The following is a 22,057-nucleotide window of genomic DNA, read 5'->3' on the forward strand; positions in this document are numbered from 1 at the left end:
AATAATTTACCCATGAATTTCTCACTTAGGTCTCTTTGAATACACTACTGAGATAAACCTTCTTCATATTAAAAAAAATATATAAAAGTTCACTTGCAGGGCTGAAAAGACAGTCCACATATTCCATTCATTTTTATACAGCAGATTTTTACACAAGTTAAAAAACTTCAGCAGAGATAAGTTAAAGAAAAAAGCAGTACATTATGGCTAAAAGCAAGCTAGTCGTAGAATAAACTTCTTAAAAAGTAATTAAATCCATAGTCTTGCCAGACTGTGAATGGCTGCATTCTGCTGGTAACTAGACATCACTCCTTGCTGTAAGTCATGGTAGAAAACAGAACTCGACAGGAGTCATTTAATCCATGCTGTCTAACCCTAAACTGGCCCAAGCTATGTACTACCGCTCACTCAGGCAATCTCAGGGAATTTAGGTGAATATTAGAAGCTATTTAAAACCAATTTGAAATGTAAGAGCATAAAAGATCAGAGCTGCTGATGATTAAAGATTCAGTATACAGTTATTCTCAGCCTGCAAATGTCCCTAGGGATGACTGCTATCTTGACAGACTCCAAGAACTTTGGGGTATGTTTGCATCTCCTTTGTAAATAAACACACAGACACTTTGTGCTGTTTATTTAGTTAGCTGTTTAAAAATCCTTTTGCCAAGAACTGCACAGATTAATCTGCATTTAAAGAAAACAGTGCCCACCTACCATGCTACAGTCTTGCAAATAGTCTTACTTGTAGCCTGCAAGCTGATTTAAACGCACACATATTCTCCTCCCTAAAAGCTTTCCTATCTATAGTCTACATTAGTAAGGTAATACACACATGAAAATGATATAAGCTATATAGGCCTCAGTCACATGAAAATCATATAAACTATATCTGAACAGAATACTTCCATGAGCACCACACTGATTTCTGTCTTTTGAGATCACAGTACCCTGATGTGGTGGAGTTGAAATATATAAAAAAAGAAAAGCCTGCCTAATTCTGAAAATGTACAGAATACAACACAGCAGAATTCTTCTCTTGCAGCTCCTATGCTCTCTGTTTTTCTAGTGGTGAGGGCATGTGATACACTTGAAACATCTGTACATTGAAAAGAAAGTGGTGCTCACATCACTTATCATACCAGGCTTTGAAAAACTCGGTGATACTGAAACTATAATGAATACATTGCCAAAGGAAAGATGCTGTCAGGCATAAAAAGTTTTTCCCAATAATACCTCACATCTGAAATTTTATGTGCAAAATAAAGGACCTGTGGAACTACTAAATCTTTCTGGCATGGATGAAAGAACAATTCATGTGAACAGACTGATATATCCTCTATAAGGTAGGAGGGTAAGAATTCTCATTTAGGCATTGAAGTTAGAAACACAGTGGTGGGTAAAAGAGTCATGCCATGCTAAACTTTCTCTGACAATTAAAGCACATGAAAAGGGCCATTATTTTGCAACCAGTGCAAACAGGAAAGAGGTCTGCTATGCATAGCATGCAGGCTTGAGTTTGCCTTTAAAGCCTAGAGGTACAATGATCTGTTCTTCTAGCATGACAATATCAGAAGAAAGTGAACATCAAATATTAAGGAATTCAACAGACCAATTAGTACATTTAGTTCACTTACTGGCCAGTGCTGGGATCCAACCCTGAAGAGCCTAGATTGTCCAGATCTAACAGGCAGACCTCCTTGCCTGCAGAGAATACTGCTGCCCTGTATGTGCTGTAAAGTAAATTCACAACCCAAAGGAAGCAGGAGTATTGCTTTGTTAACCCACCTATCCAATGTGAAAAATGCATTCGCACTTAACTTTTGACCATGAACAAAAGGTGCATGAATAAAAGTGAAGGAAAATGTTGAATATTAGAAATACATATTACATATGTAATGAGCTTTTTATGTTACCTATAACGGGCAATGCAAAGATGGACTTTCCCAGAATATCTCTGCTTTGAGGTATTCGAATTCCGATCATTATCCATCTGTACAGAAAAAGAGACAATGTGATTTCAAAAAGATGAAAACACTGTTTTCCTGACAGGTGATGTAAATCAGAAACAGAACATGCAATACTAAAAAAAAAAAAAAAAAAAAAAAAAAAAAAAAAAAAAGATGAAATTGTGACATGGGATAGAATCGATTAATTTTATTTAGAAATGTTTAGGCCAAAAAGGAATTGAAATTAGATTCTAACACTGCAAAGAAATTCAGCTCACTGCCTGATCTCTTGCTACAGATTCAGATTGTGTGCCTGATTTTGAATGTGGGCTTTTCTCAAAAGCCTCCAAAACTGACCCATCTGGAGACTGATGCCTCATCATTTGGGCAGTGGTCATAACTGAAGGGTATGTGTGGTCAACCATACCACTTGCTTGGCATGACTTCAGCATACCAGTGTCTCCTGACCACTTCACCCTCCTGACTGAGCTTTTATTAAAGTCACTGTTATAGTATAGTAAAGTCGGTTACTCCAGGTTGGTCTATTATAAGGGATATGTCTAGTGTTTCTGGGCTTAGTACAGCTATATAATTACACAGCTAACCTATAACGGCACCCTAAAATTTTAATCAGAAAACAATAGTAGTACCCAAATACCAATGACTAAGTACTTTAGACAAATGCTAAATTTTTGAGCTACTGCAAGTGTCAGCTTCCATACCCTTGCAGAAAACGAGTATCAGGTAAAATATACTCCTTTGCCAATTCAATCCGCAGCAGCAGCAGCTGAATGCCACCCTGTAACTCAAACACCACAGTCCCTCTGAATTTACCATCATACTTAACGGAGCTCTTCAAAGCGACACATTTATTTCATCACAAGTCTGGTCTAGAGAACCTGGAGATTAAACTGTGCTGCTGAATCAACACAGACTACCTTATTTTAGCACTGCACTAAGTATCTTACTGGTAAAAGAGTAATTCTTTCAGATTGAGTGTAGTAGAGTTTTGAAGTGACAGATGAGCTTTTTCCTCTCCACTTACACTATAGTTTGCTACAGGCCCTTTAAGGAAAAATGAACTACTTTTTCCCTGAGCTGAGGGAACTTTAATTAAGGTAGAAATATTAGGTTTGACAGTGGGATCAAATAGATAAGTTGTCTAAAAATGGAGTCTAATTTCACAATCCAGATAAAGAGTGAAGATTGAACTTCAACTTTCAGGTTTAAAATGGTCCCTGCTTGGTTCCCAGGATGGAATAGGAGGACAGTGAGAGTCAGCTAACAGATATCCTCCTCTGTGTATCCTTTGGGGATGTAGGTAACCTTTTCAAGGGTTATCCTCCTGATGTCTTTTTAAGGGCATGTAGTAATGCTCATAACTAATGCAATAATAACTGTTCCAGAGGCCATTGTTGCTAGTAATAATCAGGAAAATTGCAGAAATAGTTTTACAAAATACCATTTTTTATTGTACACTTCACAGCATTAAGTCCCATTTTTAGATTATGTTTTTGAATATTATTTCCTTAGGATTTCATTCATACACTCTCTCCCTGGGTTCTGGATACCTCTAAAAAAGAATGGAGCTGAATTCCTGTGAGCTTGAATAATGTAAATATGTATCACATAAGTATACTCAAGAAGGCACACAAGGAACAATTTGGCAAAAGAGGGCTCGACTTTCTCAGTGAGAGATAACTGAAAAACAATAGAAAAATGGAATTAAATTTGACATGCAGTTCTCTTGCTCCTTGCTGTTAGTTCTGCTTCCCTAAACCTCGTTGCTATGCTGCCTTTTCTAGTTTAATTACTCTGGGCTGCTTTTTTTGTGGCCTCTTCAAAAAGCAGCAAATATTCCCATGTTGCTAACCATACATATATATTTATTTGTGGACAAATCCTTAGATATGCTTGAAGGATGCCTACTGTACATGAATCTAGTATTTTGTGGAATATCTTACACCATTCTTAGACTTGCAATACATTTAAAAACATTTTGATTCCATCATCTTTCAAAGATTCAGCAGTAGTGAATATGAAATTAGCTAGAAATATGCACAGAGCTGCATTTTATTTACTTCTGTAAAGTGTAAGAATGCGAGTCAGGACTGTATTTTATATGAGTGACAGGTATAACCTAAAGACCACTTCCTCATCGTTCTTTGCCCTTACAGAACAGGCTTACAATATTTAATAGAAGATAATAACTTCCTATACTTTCTTGTATTTAACAATTATCCTAAATATCAACAACTGACTTGTTATGGCACCTTTGTAAAGGTCTTCTGAAGTTTCCAGCAGATTTCTACTAGAATTCTACTGAGTTCCTAGGAAAAACAGAATCTTTTAAAAGTACATACAAATACAAGGTGGAAAGTTGAACGATATAAGAGCCTGATCATAAAATCCTGTAACTTTCATTTCCAGATTACAGGCTCAAAATCAGTTTGAAGAGTGTGCTGGAAACTGCTCTTAGCAGGTGGTATCAGTTTAACTGCCGTGAGAAGCTTTACACATCATGAAAACCAGGCAAACAACAAGTCCTGCAGAATGAGCCACTTCTCAAACCTACAGCATACCTGCCTGGACAGGGCAGCGCATGGAATCGCTCTTCCAGTTGCCCAGGCTGTGTCAAAGTGACACCTTTTGGAAGATATAATTACAATAAAAACAGAACACAACATAACATAGACATACACCAAAATAGATGCAGACAGAAGTGCCGACTTTCATCTCTTAACACAGTATAGAACTCTTCAAATGCATTATCAAAGGCTGAGATTTTCATAGAAACTTGAGGATCACACACATCCATTTTTCATGCTGCATAACTATTGAAAATCTCAGTTAAATTCCCACTGATCATGTTGCCAAGATATCTAAGAAAATGCAGACATTCCACCTTTTAACTTTTTAAAAGCAGATGGATCTCCCTTCATTGGTCCCGGGAGAAGAGAAGTCCTAGCTCCATGACACACATTTCTAGTAACAAACTTAAGACTCACGTCTGAATCAAATCTGCATCTTGGGCTACCAGATCTTGACTTGGACAGGAATGTAGGTTTGACGGACAATTGTTCTGGTTTATCTCCAGATATCTGCAGGGGTCGTATAAACTCTGAAATCACACAACGACTTCCAGAAGGACTTTCATGACCTGACAATGAACAAAATATATACAAGAACAAATAATTGCTATCTATTAGAAACTCCACCAACCAATACCAAGAAATGCAAAAAAACCAACAAGCAAAAAACCTCGAAGCTAGTTTCCTGTAATGAAAAAGTCCACCTGCTTTCTGAGCATCCTAACATCTTTTGAAAAACAATTTAATGTGTTGTTTAACACGCCCACTTATTTGAACAGCACTGAAAAGATGCTGTTGGAGCTCTTCTATTTCTTGCTTTCTGAAATTCTGGCATCTATTGGAAAATAGTATCAACTTGTGCACTTATCTTCTGAGAAAGTGACTAAAATGCTGGTAATTTAGTCGGCAGGATGTTCATTTTGAAACAAAGGGAGGTGGTTTGGTTTGTTGCATGGTAGTAAATTCCAAGACCACCTTCTTCATGCTTACTAAGAGCTCCTCATTAACACCAGTACTAAAACGCACAATGTGATCACAGTGCTATCTCTCAGGTTTCTAGAAAAACAGGAGACAGAACATGAAAATAATAATAAAAAAAAAACAGAAATACTTTTGTTTGAATATTTGATTTTTTTATGGAACACCTAAAAACAGAAAGGAAAAGATAGTTCATTTGACACATTTAAAGGATCTAAGGAGGCAACCTTGCAAGAGGCTACACTCTCTAATCTATCAGCTCAGATAGAAACCAGGTCTAATGGTGAGAGGAAACAAGCAAAAAGAACCACCCCATTAACGTTGCAGGAGACACTAACAAAAGTGGTATATAAAACACCTTATGTTTTTCCCTTTCATTGTTAGGTTAGTCCTCAAACCACACAGAAGCAAGCTGTAAATTGTAAACTGAGCCTAATCATATGTGCAGTAGCAGCATAAGCTGTAACAAAGCACACAGTATAGGGCATTGCTGACACAATCACATATTCAGGGCGCATTATCCTCTCCCTCTTTCTCTCCCTCTCCCTCTCTCTTTTTAACATAATGAGTCTGTGCTCTAATTTTTCACACCCTGAATATATGTAGGTTCAGCATTCCCTCCCCAGTTCTGCCAGGGATCTGGAAGTACAAGCTTCTCAGATGCATGTCACCAGGATTCATTCCTGGAATCTCTTTATTTGTACTGCGGAGGAGAATGAGTTCCAAAACACATCATCAGAGGGTTTTCTGGTGTGCTCCTTGCTCCAGTATGATTAATTTTCTCTGTATCACTGTAATTTACAGCAAGACAGCTTAAGCACGTTAGCGGCAGGGAAACATACAAGTCATCATACAAAAGATTAATTATAACTAGCCTTGCTTGCAGCAATCCTCAGACTGGAAAAGGGTACATTTTTTATTCTTGGAATCTTTCTCACGTATATAACAGTAAAGTCATCCTCATTCAGAAACCTTTAGCCAATTTAGCTCCTTCTGTTTGCTGTTAATGTGCTTGCCATATCAGCCTGTCAGTGCCAAGTCTATAAATAATTGGTCTAACTGTGATTACTCATTCAAAGGAAACTGCTGTTGGGTCTCATGCCTCCTGGACTTTTCAGGTTTTGCCATTAAATCACCTACACTAGATACAAAACATGGAGAAAGATTTTTAGACTGGGTATCCTTTGCTTTGCATAATATACAGAATGATGATGATGTACTATTAAGAATTAACTCAAGAACTAGCAAGACAGAGACAAATATTCAGCTATCTTATTTTTTCCACCTGTAAAACAAGGAGCAGAATATTTATCTTGGGTCCTTCATAGACACTATCTAGGAAATGGACTCTGCAGCAGTTGTACTTGCATCATGTGCTGGACACTTGCATGGTTCCAGATGGTGCTAATAAGGAGATACAGCCCACTTAGATATCTCACTTTCTATCTCAGTAAGCCTATACCCACATCATGCATGTGAAAAACACAGCTTTTGCCCCAAATCTAGCTAGGCAAAATGGATCTATTTACCTAATGGGATTTACTGCCTCCTTCAGTGTCCTCTGTTTCTCTATTTATGTAGCTACTTGTGCAACGTAGTATTTCCTTCCTTCCACAAACGCTGCACTGGATGCTGTCAACTCCTGTCTCTTCATGAAGAAGTTTATGAAATAGCAGCAGCTGATCCTCTAGGGTTCTTGCAGAGCTGCTTTTATCTAGGGTTGCTTTTATCTAGGGCCACAGTGTAACCTAATTCCTGGAGCAGCTTAAAAATTACTGCAGTTCTGAGGTATTCTCATATCTACAATAAATTGGAAAGAACAGACCTTGCACAAGCCATATCACAGAGTTCTAGCAGTTAATTTCCATGGACTCTGCACAGCAGTGTAAATTCATGCTGACTACGTATGTCACAGTTGGATTAAAAATATATAAACATACCATTTATCAAGAAATGCCTTAGCAAAAAGCTAAACTGAGATTCACTATGCATGCAGTACATTCCTTCTGATATCTCCTCAATCTCTGAAATCTTTTTATCATTTCTGTAAAGGATGTCTACTTTTGTGGATTACGAATTGATAAGTACAGCCATATATGGCTGCATTTGAAAACTAGTCTACTTTTACCATCAAAGAAAGAAACAATTTCAAACTAAGTTCTCTTCTTCCTCTAATGACAATTTCACTAATTTCCCTGAACTTGAACAACATATGAATATGGAGAATATGAGGAATATGGTGGAACCTGTCCTATTAAGAATGCTCTAAAATTTCTTTGACCACTAGCAACTAAGAAAAACAAATAGCTTTCCTTTCATAGTTGCACTCTGCAAAACACTACAAGCTAAAAATAAAAAAATTGCCTTTATTTTGCCATGGCTGGCAGCTAGTCTGTTAATGAAGTCTGAAGAACATCCTTTTAAGGAAAGAGGCAAGGAAGAGTTCCAGACTATTTAATTTAGATGTCTGAGCCAGACTTAAAGCTGACCATACTTAAGTTCAATTAGACCCTCCATTTTATTTATGGGACTATTAATTCATTACGGACTACCTAAATTATCTAGAAAGACCATTTAAATGCTCCCTTTATCTGATATATAATAAATCTTGATGGTTTCTGTATCTGGTTGTGACATTATTATATATTTAGAGTGAACTTCTTATGCACTAATCTATTCTGGCTAGGTTTATTTCATTTCCTGATACATTCAAACATCACAAATTAAGGCAAAGCAGCTGGTCATAAACTGATCTCATTTCCGTCCTTTGCTTTGCTTTGAAAGCTGTCCTTGTGTTCTTTCTTCTCACACATAATAAAAATAATTACACTTCTGGTTTGAAGAGCTTGCTGTAGTATTACCATCATTATTGTGAAATGGTTGATTTCAATAATTTTAAATCCTACTCACTCGCTTAAACATTACTTGATTGTTATCCGTGTATTCATACTTAGCATGAGTACTGACCATGGATTTCTGATGTTTGTATACCAGTGCTGCAGGGCCTGGATTCTAAGTAGCTTAAGTATCAACAGGTAATGAGAACAGTTTTACAGAGCAAAGCCTTTAAATGACTTCAGTATAGACCTTTACTGTGCTTTAAGTGTTTTTAGTCAAAGATTTCTTGGAGGTTTTCGCTACGTTTTGGAGGTTTTATTAAAAGCTGTTTCCATTAGTATTTAAAGAATAAATATTAGGCAGCTTGGAGAGTTTGACTCAGGACCTTGGAAAGCTTAGTTGTTCTTCATTCAAAGACTGGGACCTATTGAGATAAATTCCGGAGATGGGGACTGTACATTCACAAGCTGCCTAAAGAAGATTTCAATTCCTAATTACCTTTCCCTTAAAATTACTTGTTGTTTTGAAAATCCTGTCCTTAGAGAAATAAGGAGCTAATCCTGCTGTTATTAAGGAAATTTCCACTAATTTCTACTAACCTCTACCACGTCTTCTGAATTCTCTATTTAATGTACTTCGGTAAGACAGTTGCAGCTTCAGAAAAGCCTATAAACTATTACGCACCACAATGGGTAAGACTGCAGGCACCCTGAATTTTGTGCTTAAAAACCCAAACCATACCAAGCACACAGTCACTGAAGTGAAATAAAAGGAGGATGTCGTCTTGGTTTCACATCGAGTTTAACGCCCTTCATTGAAAGTAATTGCTCATCTGCAATGATAGGGAAATGATTTGTGATTTCAAGACCCTACACCTCAGAGTTTTTCTAGAAGCTTAGTAAGATGAAATTTAAAAAATTCAGGACTATTTAATTTTTTCAGTTCCACTTCATGTTTATTCTAGAACAATTTGGGGGGATCTCTAAGCAACAGAAACGACCTAATAGGCAACTACGAACGTTCCTTTGCAGATCAGGTAGTTCATTCCATCTAGTTCAATCACTCTAGCACAGATGATACTGAGCTAAGTATCACATGGCTATAAGCACACTCCTCAGTGATGATAATAAGGTAGTTAAACACAATCTAACATGGGATTTACATGTGAGTGAGAGTGTCCTCCAGTAACCTCTTCACCAATGTATTGCATTGATCTTTGAAAATTTCTTATGCACAATGAACTGTTAACGAACTTGTATACTTTGCAGGAACAGTTGCCTTTGGCAACAGGAGATGACCTGGCAAAAGTTCAACGCAGATCTTGGAAAGGCACACACTGAGATGAACATATTAAGCACCATAAGCACAGGAAAACCCATACAGATGTAAATGAATTTTATTCTTCTGATGTTACAGTCTTTGTTTTGTTTAAAACTCAAATCAGTATTTTCAGTGTAGCCTCCTTCATTTTGGAAATACCTAGTAATTAAAATGTTCACAGACTAACATAAACACAGTTAAAAATTTAAATACACCTTTGCACAATTTGGTAAATGTCAACAGATATTATCCATAAGTAAATCTGTTATAATATATCCCACAAAGCTCCTTTTCAATCCAAATCCATCTGTGATAGAATTAGTGGTTTTGTGGATACCGTCTGCCAGTTTAAATTTTTTTCTGTCAAATTTGTATGGAGAAGTGCTAAAAAAAACTGTTGAAAAAATGTAACTAATATAAATATATTTTCATATTTGTCAAAATAATTCACTCAGTTTTCCCATTGTCTCCTCAGCTCTAACTACAAGTTTCTTTTATATGATGGCTAATGTAGTCTGGGGGTGTCTGTTCTTTCTCTCCCTACAACCTTACTTCAATAAGTTAGCAGACCAATTGCTGCAACTGAAACAATAAAGGTTTTCCAACAAAGCCTGTGCATGTAGAGACTCATTACACTTCAAACAGATATCGAGAGTTACACGACGAATACCTTATTTTAACATTGATTAGGCTTATCATCACCACACCCAATCACCTATCTGAATAAAGCTGGAACAATCTCAATAAAGTCATAAGAAATAATGGGAAATTTGCAACAAGTCACAAAAAAAGGATCAGGACCAAATTCAATCCTCACATCTGCACAGTCAACCTCTATTTACATCACTGCATCACATCTCAAAACCTGAAAGCAGAACAAAACGCCTACAAATAAAAAGATATTCCTTACCTTTGCCTATAGAAGTTGCTATTCCATTCATTAACTGGGATAAAGATTTACTAGGAGAACCAGGGATATCTGAGGATGCCACCGAGTTACTGCTCAGGAGGTCAATCTTCCCAGCTTGCTGCCGAAACTTCTCCAGTTCTTTAGACAAGAGGTTAAATTGTTCGCTCTGTGTCCGGCATTTCTCCTCTAGCTCTCGGACCTTGGCCTGCACAAGCAAGACATAAGACAGATGTTATGACTGAGATGAGAGAGATCTATGTTTGCATGAGATTTTTGTGAAGTACCAGAAAGCAGGGATAGGCAAACTAGTTGGGATAAACAGGCTCACAAACACATTTTTCTCTCCTTAAATTCTGATGATATTTAGAACAAAACCTTTTAGTAGCTCTGCAATATGGAGGTAAATATTCCCCAAATCCCAAAGTGCAAATTCCTCATCATGATTTCTGGAGGTGCTAAGAACATCACTGCCAAGAACACCTGCAAACAGAACCTACAGTTTTGGGAGATCTACACACATTTGAATGTCACTTTTGTGTGCTTTTCCAGCTTTCTCTAAATTCCAGAGGTTTCTAAGGTTTGTCCATACCATAGTTGGCAAATATTTCTGTTTTAATTTGAAGCATCAGGTTTTAACAAAACAAGTTAAAAAATAACTTCCTGTGCTGACTTTGGAAATTTCCCTATGTGCAATTTATGAATTCTTGAAGTGAAAAAAATGGATGAGATGATGAAAAGGAAAGTTTCCCTAGCTGAGACAAATGACAATGAACATAGGAATTCAGGATTTCTTGTATGACCTTCACTCAAAAGAATGTAAGCAGTGGCAAAGACACTAAGGAAGGAAATGAACACAGTATCTTTATTTTACCCAAATTGTGTATTTATTGTACCAGCTATATTAAGGATAAATTAATGTTTTCAATGTAATATATTCACACCCAATCTGCATTTATAAACAGCTTGCATATCTGTTTGCATTCACTATCAAATATTGCTGAAGAGAAAATAACAGAAATTCAGAGTGCCTAGAAGGTTAGGAAAGCACATATTAACACCTGTTGCAAAGACTCGAAGGATCAGCAGAGCTCCTGAGAGTTTCACTTGTGAGGTCTCACCTTTGGGTAAGAGGAAACAGTTGGTCTGTGCTCTGGAAACGTGCCAGAGACGGACTCCACCATTTCAAGCCCCAGGAGCACTCAGGTCTCGTGATGTGACCCAAACATTGCTAGCAGAATTAGCTCAATAGAGGCAGTAATAGGCTCCTTACTTGAAAAGCTGATGCATTATTTCCCAATCTGATGCTTTATCATGAGCAAACATCCCTTTCCCTCATTAAAACTCCCTTTATTGCATATGCCTGGATAAACAGCTGTGTTAACAAAGGAAGGCTGGATATCCATTAGGTTCATTCAGCTGTACTGAAGTTTTATTTTATTTTTTTCTTGAAAGAGCAAAATCTTCTCAGTTCATATGAGGAAAACATGGATCTTAACACAACTAAACATAAACGAACACACAGTATAGCCGTCAGTAGAACACAAAAATCCAAATTTCCTGCTACTGAAGGTGGCATTGTTTACTCCTTTTTTGTAATAAATATACTTCTAAAATACAATGAACTTTGAGGATATAGTTTCCTCCTTTTGATTCAACAAATTAGTTTAGTTCTGGTAAAGAAGTCCCACTGTATTTATCTGACCAATTATGAAACTAAACATAACAAGATGGAGAGACATTGTGGGAGCTGCACAAAGATTAAATGTTTTTGTTTTGTCTTAGAATCACAGAGTTGGTAAGGTTGGAAGGGACCTCTGGAGATCATCTAAGTCCAGTCACCAAGCGAGTGGCCCATACGGGGACTGAACCCGTGACCTTGGCCTTATTAGCACCACGCTCCAACCAATCGAACTAAACCTAATTCTCACTGTAGCTTTAAGCAAATCACCAGACTGACCAGCTTTAAGCAAACCAGAATGACCAGAAAGTGAGCCTTTGCTTCTTGTCACTTTGCTCATGAATAAGGCACCTATGTACAATTTTAAAAGAATATCAAATAGACAAAGCAGTTAAAGCCATTTATAGGTCCTGTCCTTCCAATGCAAAATTTTAGGAAGACACTATTCAGCTCTGTTAGGAATAAAAACCGACTTTTCCATATGCAGTCGTAGAAACTCTATCATGAAGCAAAAAATAAAAACATCATAATCCAGACTGCAACAAAATGCTAAGACTAGATTAAAAATATTATTGAAATATTATTTATTTATTATTTAAAATGTATTTGCATTTCAGGATTGGCCTTACTTGATTTTTCCCTTGAATATCTAAAATTCTCATTTTCAAGTTGTTCTCTGACAGTATGAAGCCTGGAAAAAAAAAAAAGCTTTACTGTTTTTTTCTAGTGAAGGTTATGATTTAGAGGTGACCACCAGACCAATACCATATAAAGGAAAAATTACCATGAGATCCACAATAGTACTGACAGGAGGCACCCCCAAGCCCATTCTTTTTTCCTCACTTCAGACAACTGTTAGCTTCACTGTTAGTATCTAACAGCCAGAATCATCTCACTGTAGAAAACCTACAGAATATCCATGTACTACCAAAATTCCATTTAAAACTTATCAGGATTTTGGAGTGGCACAGACTTTCTGAACAAGAAAAATGTCCTATTACAAAATAAAATCTAAAAAAAATCAAAACAGATCTCTAGAAAATTATTTGAGTAGACACAGTTGAACACTGGTGATTTGTACGTCAGAACTGAAATACAGCTAAGCAGCTGATGCACTCTTTTCATGTCACGTCTTTAATATTTTAAATGTTCCTTACAAAAAAGATTTATGCAAAAATGACCGCTCATGAGAGATACTAAATGGGCTTTAAACAGAGTAGCATTTATATGTTAATAAAACAAACAAATACAGATTTCGACAGCATTCAGACAGAAGACAGCTGCTTTATACTTGATGTTATTTACTAGTTTTTGATGTATACCAAGAAGCTTTGTGGATTTGATTTACAATTAGTTCATTTTAATTTATGTCCCTTGTCCTTTTAAAACTAAATAATATGTCTTGGTAGAAGCTGCTAAATGTTAAATTGTATTGAAATTTTAATGAAAATAGAGGATCTTCTACTGCTTTTTGAAAAAAAAACCTTGGAAATTTAAGATAGAAGTTAAGATATTGATCAAATACTGTAATATTGAAATAGTAGTGCAGCAACACACAAAAATATATAGATGATTATAATTGTACCACTAACAAGAAACACCAACACCTCCTGAAAAATGCAACAGATCATTCTTCAGAAAGAAAATCAATATCTTCACCTTTTCCTTAAAGATTCTTGTCACTTCCCAATTTCTATGCAAGAACTGTGAGAATGAATAATTGGTGTTGGTTGAAGGGTCCAGCTGTCTATTCTTTTCTGTAAGACATTGCCACTTATGTCATGGTGCACTACTAGACTCCTATCAAAACAAAAATAATAGATGAAGGAATGGAACACAGACTTTCTTCTGATCAGGGAGAAAAAGTTACTCCAGAATTCACTTCTTAATCTTACCATGAAAATATAATTTACTTGGGAAATAAGGACTACTGTAAATCCCTACAATTTAGATTTATTGATTGTATTTCCTACTGACAAACTTTGTTACACCTACAGTTTTCTTAGGTACTGAATTATTGGCATTTGTAGTACCATAAACCTAAGTCTGATTTCAGTTCTTCTGAAAACCTGAAGGAAGCAGCAGTAGTAGAGCATGTTACAATAAAAAAAAACAGTTAGCTCTTTCTATAATACTTTTAATCTTCACAGAGCTTTGTATTTAACAATTTTACTCTTTCTATGTCTAATATAAGATACTACATATATCACAATGCTGGTGTCAAAAACTAACAGCTGAACTTCGAGATCTAGAAATATTTTCGCTGTTACAGATCTGGCAAATGGCTACTGGTTATTTCACTTTCCAACTAGCACTGGAAGAGTCTATTTTGGGTAGTTTAGGAGTTTACTTATAAATGCCATAGATTGATGGTGTCTATTAATAGTGGCAGATTACAATACGATCCTGTGCGAGAGCCCTGCATCTAACAGACTATTTGAGCATGTATGTACCATGTCCCTAAAGAGGCAGGCATGCACTTACGCTCTCAGTAGGACTGAATTTTTATTCTATATCATGGCTCTGCCCGTACAGACCATCCTAATAATGATGGCACAAAAGTGCCAAGTCTACCAAATTCCTCTAAAACTGGATCTACTGATAGTAGTAGTTTTATGAAAAGACATTCTCTACTGCAGACCATAGTGACAGTATTTAACTCAGGACTTGCCAAGTTTTTCAAATAATACACAATCTTGTTTCTAAAACTTAAATATCTTAAGTCTAAAATGAAGCTGACGATCTGTTACAATACACATACTATTCACACAGGACACATAAGATGATGAGCAACTTTCCAGGTGGACAGTCTGAATACAGATTAATGATTAGCTCACATATTTGGCTACCAGGTTATCATTTCATAGCTTAACTGTATGCAGCAGCAATGGCCTTCAGTAGATGCCTCAATATATCAACCTCAGGTGAATATATCATGTAAAATTATCTTTGTATTAGCAAAGAAACAATCTGAATTCAGACAAAACCCACAGTCTGAAAGCTACTATCTTGAATAAACTATTGAACCATTCTCACTGGGCATGCTTATAAGAATTTAGCTGAGTTGTCATTAAATCATGCCATATTCAAGGACTAACCCTTTGTAGAAAAAGTTTCAGTTTTTGGTGATTTGGTATTAAGCTAATCAATGCCAAGCATGCTTGCACAACAATGGTTCTAGCACACATCCCATGCGAGGTAAGGCAGGACTATCATACACATTTTCAAGTGAAAGGAGCAGGATTTAGGATAGGGAAAGGAGAATTTATGCCCTAAAATACCTGCATGCTGTCCAAGGTGTTCTGGATGAAGTGCAAAGCAATAAATTCCAAACAAGACACAGTAAACAAAGAGATGTGAAATAAACAAAGAAATAAAAGCAGTTTTGAACACTTTTTTGTTAACATTTCAAAACAAAAAACATTGAAACAGTTAAATGTAGAAACATGCATTAATGCAAACCCACTACAGAATGCTTCAGGAATCAGTACTCCTGCTGATTTTGAATCATAAAAGGCAGATTAAATAAACAAAGTGCTAAAAATTAACAGGCTTATGGCAATAAAAGGCAAAAGCTTAAAAAACTTTGATGAGGTTATGCAAATCAGGAGAAGCAGACAGATCATTTAAAAAGGAATTTAGATTAGCTTGTCAGGGGTAAATAATCACTTCTTTGTTTCTACTTATATCTTCTTGCATCATATACTTTGCTTTAGGTATTAAAATAATTATATTCTTAAAGAAAAAAACAAATTTATTATATATGATAACAGTGAAAGTATACGAGTAAAAGATTTTATGTGGGAATATTAACTTTCATAGATTCAAATAAACGCCCTATATATATATATATATATATATATATATTTTTTTTTTTTTTTTTTTTTTACAGATGATGAATGCAGCAGAAAATCGTCTTCCATCAATGCATGACCAGATAACTATACAGAAAGAATTACTCAAAAGAGGAAAGGGACTATCTTCTGTTAAAAACACATTTCTAAGAGAAATATTGCGAAGATGTTTGCTATAGCCAATCCATGATATTGCATGTTCTTTATGATATGTTATGTTATGAATTAGTAACTATTTAATGTGATTTTTTTCCCACAGGTAGAAAAAATAGTTTGGCATTTATCATTGCAAATTTATTATGCATGAAATAAAGATGAAAATAAAAAGATAAAAGGAAATCTGGATGCAATTAGCATGCTATTTCCTAGTGTGTGTATTTTCTGACACTTTATCTCATCCAAGTGCATCAAATTATATGACTGGAACTTTAAACAAAATCTGTAGAGCCTAGTTTTGAAATAATGGAGCAGAACTGCTTGCTTTAGGAATCTCTTTACAGGACTTCTAATTTCTTCCACATGTGGTTGTCATTTGTCCTATCTTGCACAACACTGTGGGTCAGTCTGCATTTCTGAATAGCAGACTGGGAAGGAAATAAAAGGTTTTGTCAGCACCAGACAGATATTCAAGTGTACTAATTTATTGTAATTTTCTGTTGACCTTTTCATGTGGTTGCATACATCATTTAACCTTAATTGTATGTATCCATTCTAAAGGTTCCATTATTATAAAGATCCTGGTTTTACAACTATGAAGCTTCAGCCTAAGAAAAAGAGGCTTTGCAAACCTTGCCCTATTCCAGTTAAAACTGACAGCAAAGCTCGTGGCTTTTGAATGGTAAGAATTGAGTGAGTTACAACTTGCTTCTATTCTTCATGTCATTTGTATAAAAGAAACAAGGCATTGTATATCCTTACGCACAAAAGACTAAATTACTAGATTTTCCCTTAGGATTAATGATGATTCTGAAGCAAAGCTGGTCAATAAACAACCGCTAATTAATCACCAGGAAACGCCCTGTGTCAAAGTCGTAATTGCTATGAGCAATTACCAATGAAACTATTATGATTTTTTTATGGATGATGTTGCCTTAGCCAGTAGGGGCAGGTAATTAGTGTTTTAAAAATTAGTAAATCACATTATCTGAATCATCTCTCAAAACTTGAATTTATTTAACAGTGTTACTTATCTAATGTAACAAAATCACTGGAAAACTCTAAAAACACATTGCAGCATAGCTGGAAGACATTTTAAAAAGGCCATTTCTGGTGGTATACAGCAATAGGCATGGGTTGCATCAGGAAAAATTCTAATAGGATGCAAGAATAATATTCTTCAAATGAGGATGATCAGAAACTGAAAGAGGTTGCCCATGGAGGTTGTCTTATCTCCATTACTGGAGATATTTAAAAATGGACTGGACAAAGCCTTGAGCAGCCTACAGTAACTTTGAAATCCTTGCTTTGAGTTCGGAGTTCCCTTCTAATCACGATTATTCTATGACTCTCATTAAAAATTAGAATATATTTTTGGTGCTCTTTTATTTTCAGTAACCAGTTCAGGATTCCTGGAATCTCCAGTAACAAGTGTTCCAGTGTCTTCTGTCTACTACAACCTTTTTTAGGTATCTCAAAGTAGTCAATTTAATTTTCTTTTCAGGATGAAAATTCTTGGTTCCTTATTTTACACATTGTTGTATGTTTACTAGACAATACTTAATAAGGAACCTTCAGTAACTGATTAGTATTTGCAGCTAGCTAGCCTTAATATTTGCAGCCTAAATTATGAAAATCATTTCTCATGAAAAAAATCACTTCCCTTTTACACATCTGATAGTAGTGTAAAAGAAATGGTACCAAAATTTTCATTTTATACAAAGAGAAACTGAGGTACACAAATGTTGCTTCCAATGTTGCTTTCAGTCATAACTGAAAACTTTAAAAGATGTAATCACATTAGAAGTTAAATTAGAAGTACATATTACTTGAATCTATCAAAGGGTATTATACTGTCATGATACTACATTCAGAATGGAACCTCCACAACCACAGGTAATACAAATGATATCTTCTTACCTCTAGCAACTGAACTGCTCCTTCATGTTCCTTCTTAGCTTCAACCTGAGCCTTGTTTTTATAATTTAGGAAGAAAAGAAAAAAATCAATTAGTCATGCCTTATATAGTACGCTCATATCACATATATCAAAGTAGCATACTGTCTACTCAAACCAAAGCCAATTATAGTCTTTGAGGGCTGGATCCATCAATACAGTAGAATGCTTTGGTTCCAAGCCATCAAAGAGAGTGAGATTGATATATAGAATCTCACTGAAGTTTAATTGCTTCAATATTTTGTTGGACAAGACAAGCATGTTCCACACACTGCAAGAACGACCCTAAATAACTCTGAAACAGTCTAAATTGAAAGTGTAAAATAAGCTCTTTATTTTTGTTAATTTACACTGCAGAAGATTCACAGAGCCCACAATACCTGTAAGGAGAAAGTTACACAAAAGTTGGACACAGTCCTTAGATAATAGATACTGTTGCTGAGTCTAAGTAAATAGATAATTCGCAAAATCTTGGAAGATAAGTTGTATAATGACAGAAGTGCAGTATTTAGGGTTCAATTCAACTGAGCCAAAGAGGAAAAGAGGGGATTAATCAGAGCAGGAAAGAGTATTTTATGCATCTCAAATTCAGTTACCAAAGTTCGATCAGGAAAAGTCTAAAGCCTTAGAAATACAAAAAAAAAAGCACATCGTAACTTTGTATTACTTCATTTCCCTTTAAGTTTGCACTATCTCCTTTATTGAAGCTTGTTCAAGATGATCAAAACTCTGCATTAACCAAGCAAATGACAAGCTGATAGCAGTGTGATGCATCAGCTATCCCTCTCAGCTCCCTTGTCCTCAAGGACTATATTCTGCACTTCCTCATCGAAGAAATCTTATAAATCCTCCAGTTTAGCAGAGGGTAACATGCTGCAAACTTTCCAGTTTAAGGTGCTAGAGATTCCCATGACACCACTAACAGAGTTCTATAAACTTCACTTTCCTCATCTATAGTGACTCTAATGACCTATCCTGTTATTGGTTCAAATGGGAGCTGGGACAGGCTGTAGTCACAACAGAAAACATATACTCAAACTATATGTTATCATTCTGTATAATAATAAAGTCTCTTTTGGCCCTCCAAGCACAGCCATATTTCATCCTATACTACAGTAGTAAGTCTTTTTGCTAGCACCTGATAAAATACTGGCTCCAGAAGCATTGGCAAATATATGACAACAGGTAATAGAAACCCTTGTGTTATCCATCGTTACAAGTTTAATAAAATCCACCCAGAAAACAAGCTCTTGATAAACGATTAGGAAAGCTGCATCAATAGCTATCTCTCTTTTTTCATCGTACTGTCTTGTATTAAAGCTTTCTTGGAGGAAAGTAAAAAGCACCTTTATCTGATTCCCTATCGACACTGAACCTGGATGAACAACATTATATTTTTCTTTCTAGGGTGAAAATCTGAACAATCTGATGGGGAGAAACACATGTGGAATGATTTTTATTTAGTATATCAAAATGGGACAGGAAATGCATCAGGCTGGAGCAGTTACTGGCCTTGTTTTAAAGTGCACAGTACTGTGGTTCATCAGCAAATTTGTGATGGTATCAAGATATACAGCAGAATGCCATCCTGTTATTGCCTACAGATACCAGTTTCATTTCATGGCCCCTTTTAAAGTAATTAGATAAATCTAACCAAAAAGGAGAAAAGAACTTAACACATGTCTATTAAGCACACCAAGTGGTCAGCTCAGGATGAAATGTGAGCCAGTAATTCCTGTTTAATGATAGAAGTAGAGTATTACAGTTACCTAGGTAACGGATATATTTAAATGACTTTTCTGACAATATACACTGCATTATAGCATTGAAAGATGATGTTCTGGATAACAGCAGTTTAGAGGCTAGAAGCAGGATAAATTAGTCTCAGTGTACATCTCCACTACCATGCCTGCAGGTATATGAGCTAGTTTGGTATCTCTGCAAGATAGATCAGTACAAAATATAGACATCCTCTGAAATCTTTTAATATGTTGAATGCTTTCCCCCTTCTGCCTATACAGGGTACTAATCTGGTGTTCACTGCAAGGTTGTTACAGGAATAGCTCTATAGAAGAAACTAGGCATCTCAACCAAGCTGGGATCCTGCTGTGACTTGACAGAATGGAAAAGAATCTGAGCTTGAAAGGGCTGAAAATCAAAACCAGAAAAGAGGCCTTTCTTTTGAGAGGTATCTAAAATGAATAATACATATAGACTTTCTCAAGAGATGCAATAAGTAGCATGGTCATTTAAGTTATCACAGATCCTTATCATAAAAAGCAATAACAATTAAAAAAGACACAATAGCAACTTAATCACATAATGAATTAGCTATTTCAGGGCAAAAATTAATGTCTGCACAAAGTCCTAGGAGGAATATTTCAGGCTAATGAAGAAATGAAGAAGAATTAATTATTTCTTAAATGTTTCTTAGTAATGCATAACTGAATTGCTACAACGTATTTTAGTACAGGAATTCTAAGCTAAAAGTGGTAAACTCAGTGAGTGGTAAATGATTATTAGATAATTTTTATCATACACGATCATTTACTCCATACTACTTGGATCCACTGTCAGGAATTTAATCACTAGCTTCAGACACTAAGCCAGTTACATTCAGTAAAATACTGAATTTAAAACCTCACTGGTGCTCAAAAAAGTCTATCTTGCTAAAGCTTAGCAAAAACAACTGGAAAAAACAGTATTAGAGAGATTGGTCTCCGACTGCCAATCTGTAACGAAGAGACCTACATCAGTTGGATTTAGAAGGATGTAATAAAAATGAGCAAGACAAAAAGCTGTATGCTTCTTTGATGAATAGTAACGCTTTGCCAAGAAATCAAAGTTCAGGTAATAGCAACTGAGTATAACAAGAAATGGCATTTTGAAATATCCTTAGACAGGTTAATTTTACAAGGCTTACAGAAGATGAACTGGAAGATTTCATCTAATCAAGTGAAACTTCACAGTTAAGGCAAAACTATACTTAGACAAAATGGGATTTTTGTTGTTTGGTAGCTTTGGACTAACATCCTTTAAACTAAGAGATCTGTTTTATTACCCATGGTCCATCACTGGAATTTGCCATTTCACCTGATTTTTCCTTTCTCCACTTACCTTCTGCAGGAGTTCAATTTCCTGCTGTTTTGCGTTGAGAACAGCCAAGGCTTGCTCATGCTCCAACTCCAGCTGTTGCCGCCGTTCAGCAGCCTCTCGCATATGCTGTTTCACAGGAAAGATGACCAAACTATCAGGATATTTCAATAGACTCCACCAGCAAAAAAACATGCTGACATTGTGGGGCAGGCAGATATTCATCTCAACACAAAAACTCCCTGGTTTCACTGAGAGACAAAAGGCAAACTGGACAGGATGTCAATTCAGTCAGTCCCTAGAGACATAGTGCTACTCTGAAACTCAGGCATTTTGGTAATAATCTCTGTTACGAGATATGACCGTTTACCATTGCTAGCACTGTGTCCTCCATAATATAGAAATGAGCAGTTACTATTGTATTCAGCAGGAGGCAGAACTGATGCACACTTACATATGGTGTTGTGCTGAAAAATTTAATCTCGGAAAAGATTAGCTTGACAGTTCCCCAAATGACTGTTTAGGATATGATTTTGAGATTTGTGTTTCAAATTATGATCCCTAATGAATAGCTTACTATTCTTAATCTATAACTACTATTTATAGTAAATTAAATTAATATAGTAAATTAAACAGAGCAAAATTAATACAGGTGGATTTGGATAGAAAGGTCTACGCAGTACTGAAAAACAACTTTTAAAGAATACTTACTACTAATGATTTAAAGTAATATGAGG

General features: G+C 35.8%; 1 protein-coding gene across 10 annotated transcripts in view; it reads right to left on the reverse strand.

Moving 5' to 3' along the window:
* The window catches only part of RIMBP2 (RIMS binding protein 2), a 58,942-nt gene extending 37,493 nt beyond the window's left edge, over positions 1–21,449 (reverse strand). For 5 of the 10 annotated variants that reach the window (XM_062589867.1, XM_062589863.1, XM_062589870.1 and 2 more), the window contains exons 1-5: positions 21,345–21,446; positions 18,192–18,242; positions 10,584–10,788; positions 4,955–5,106; positions 1,914–1,990 (exon numbers count right to left, since the gene is read on the reverse strand). In XM_062589867.1, coding sequence (XP_062445851.1) covers positions 1,914–1,990; positions 4,955–5,106; positions 10,584–10,788; positions 18,192–18,242; positions 21,345–21,446 — 587 coding nt within the window. Of the gene's footprint in view, positions 1–1,913; positions 1,991–4,954; positions 5,107–10,583; positions 10,789–15,542; positions 15,564–18,191; positions 18,243–21,344 lie in introns of all 10 variants that reach the window. The other 5 variants (XM_062589866.1, XM_062589865.1, XM_062589869.1 and 2 more) reach the window with 4 other exon arrangements.
* Positions 21,450–22,057: the final 608 nt, after the last annotated feature.

Source organism: Rhea pennata, chromosome 17 (genome assembly GCF_028389875.1).
Source record: "Rhea pennata isolate bPtePen1 chromosome 17, bPtePen1.pri, whole genome shotgun sequence".
In the NCBI taxonomy this organism is placed as follows: domain Eukaryota; kingdom Metazoa; phylum Chordata; class Aves; order Rheiformes; family Rheidae; genus Rhea; species Rhea pennata.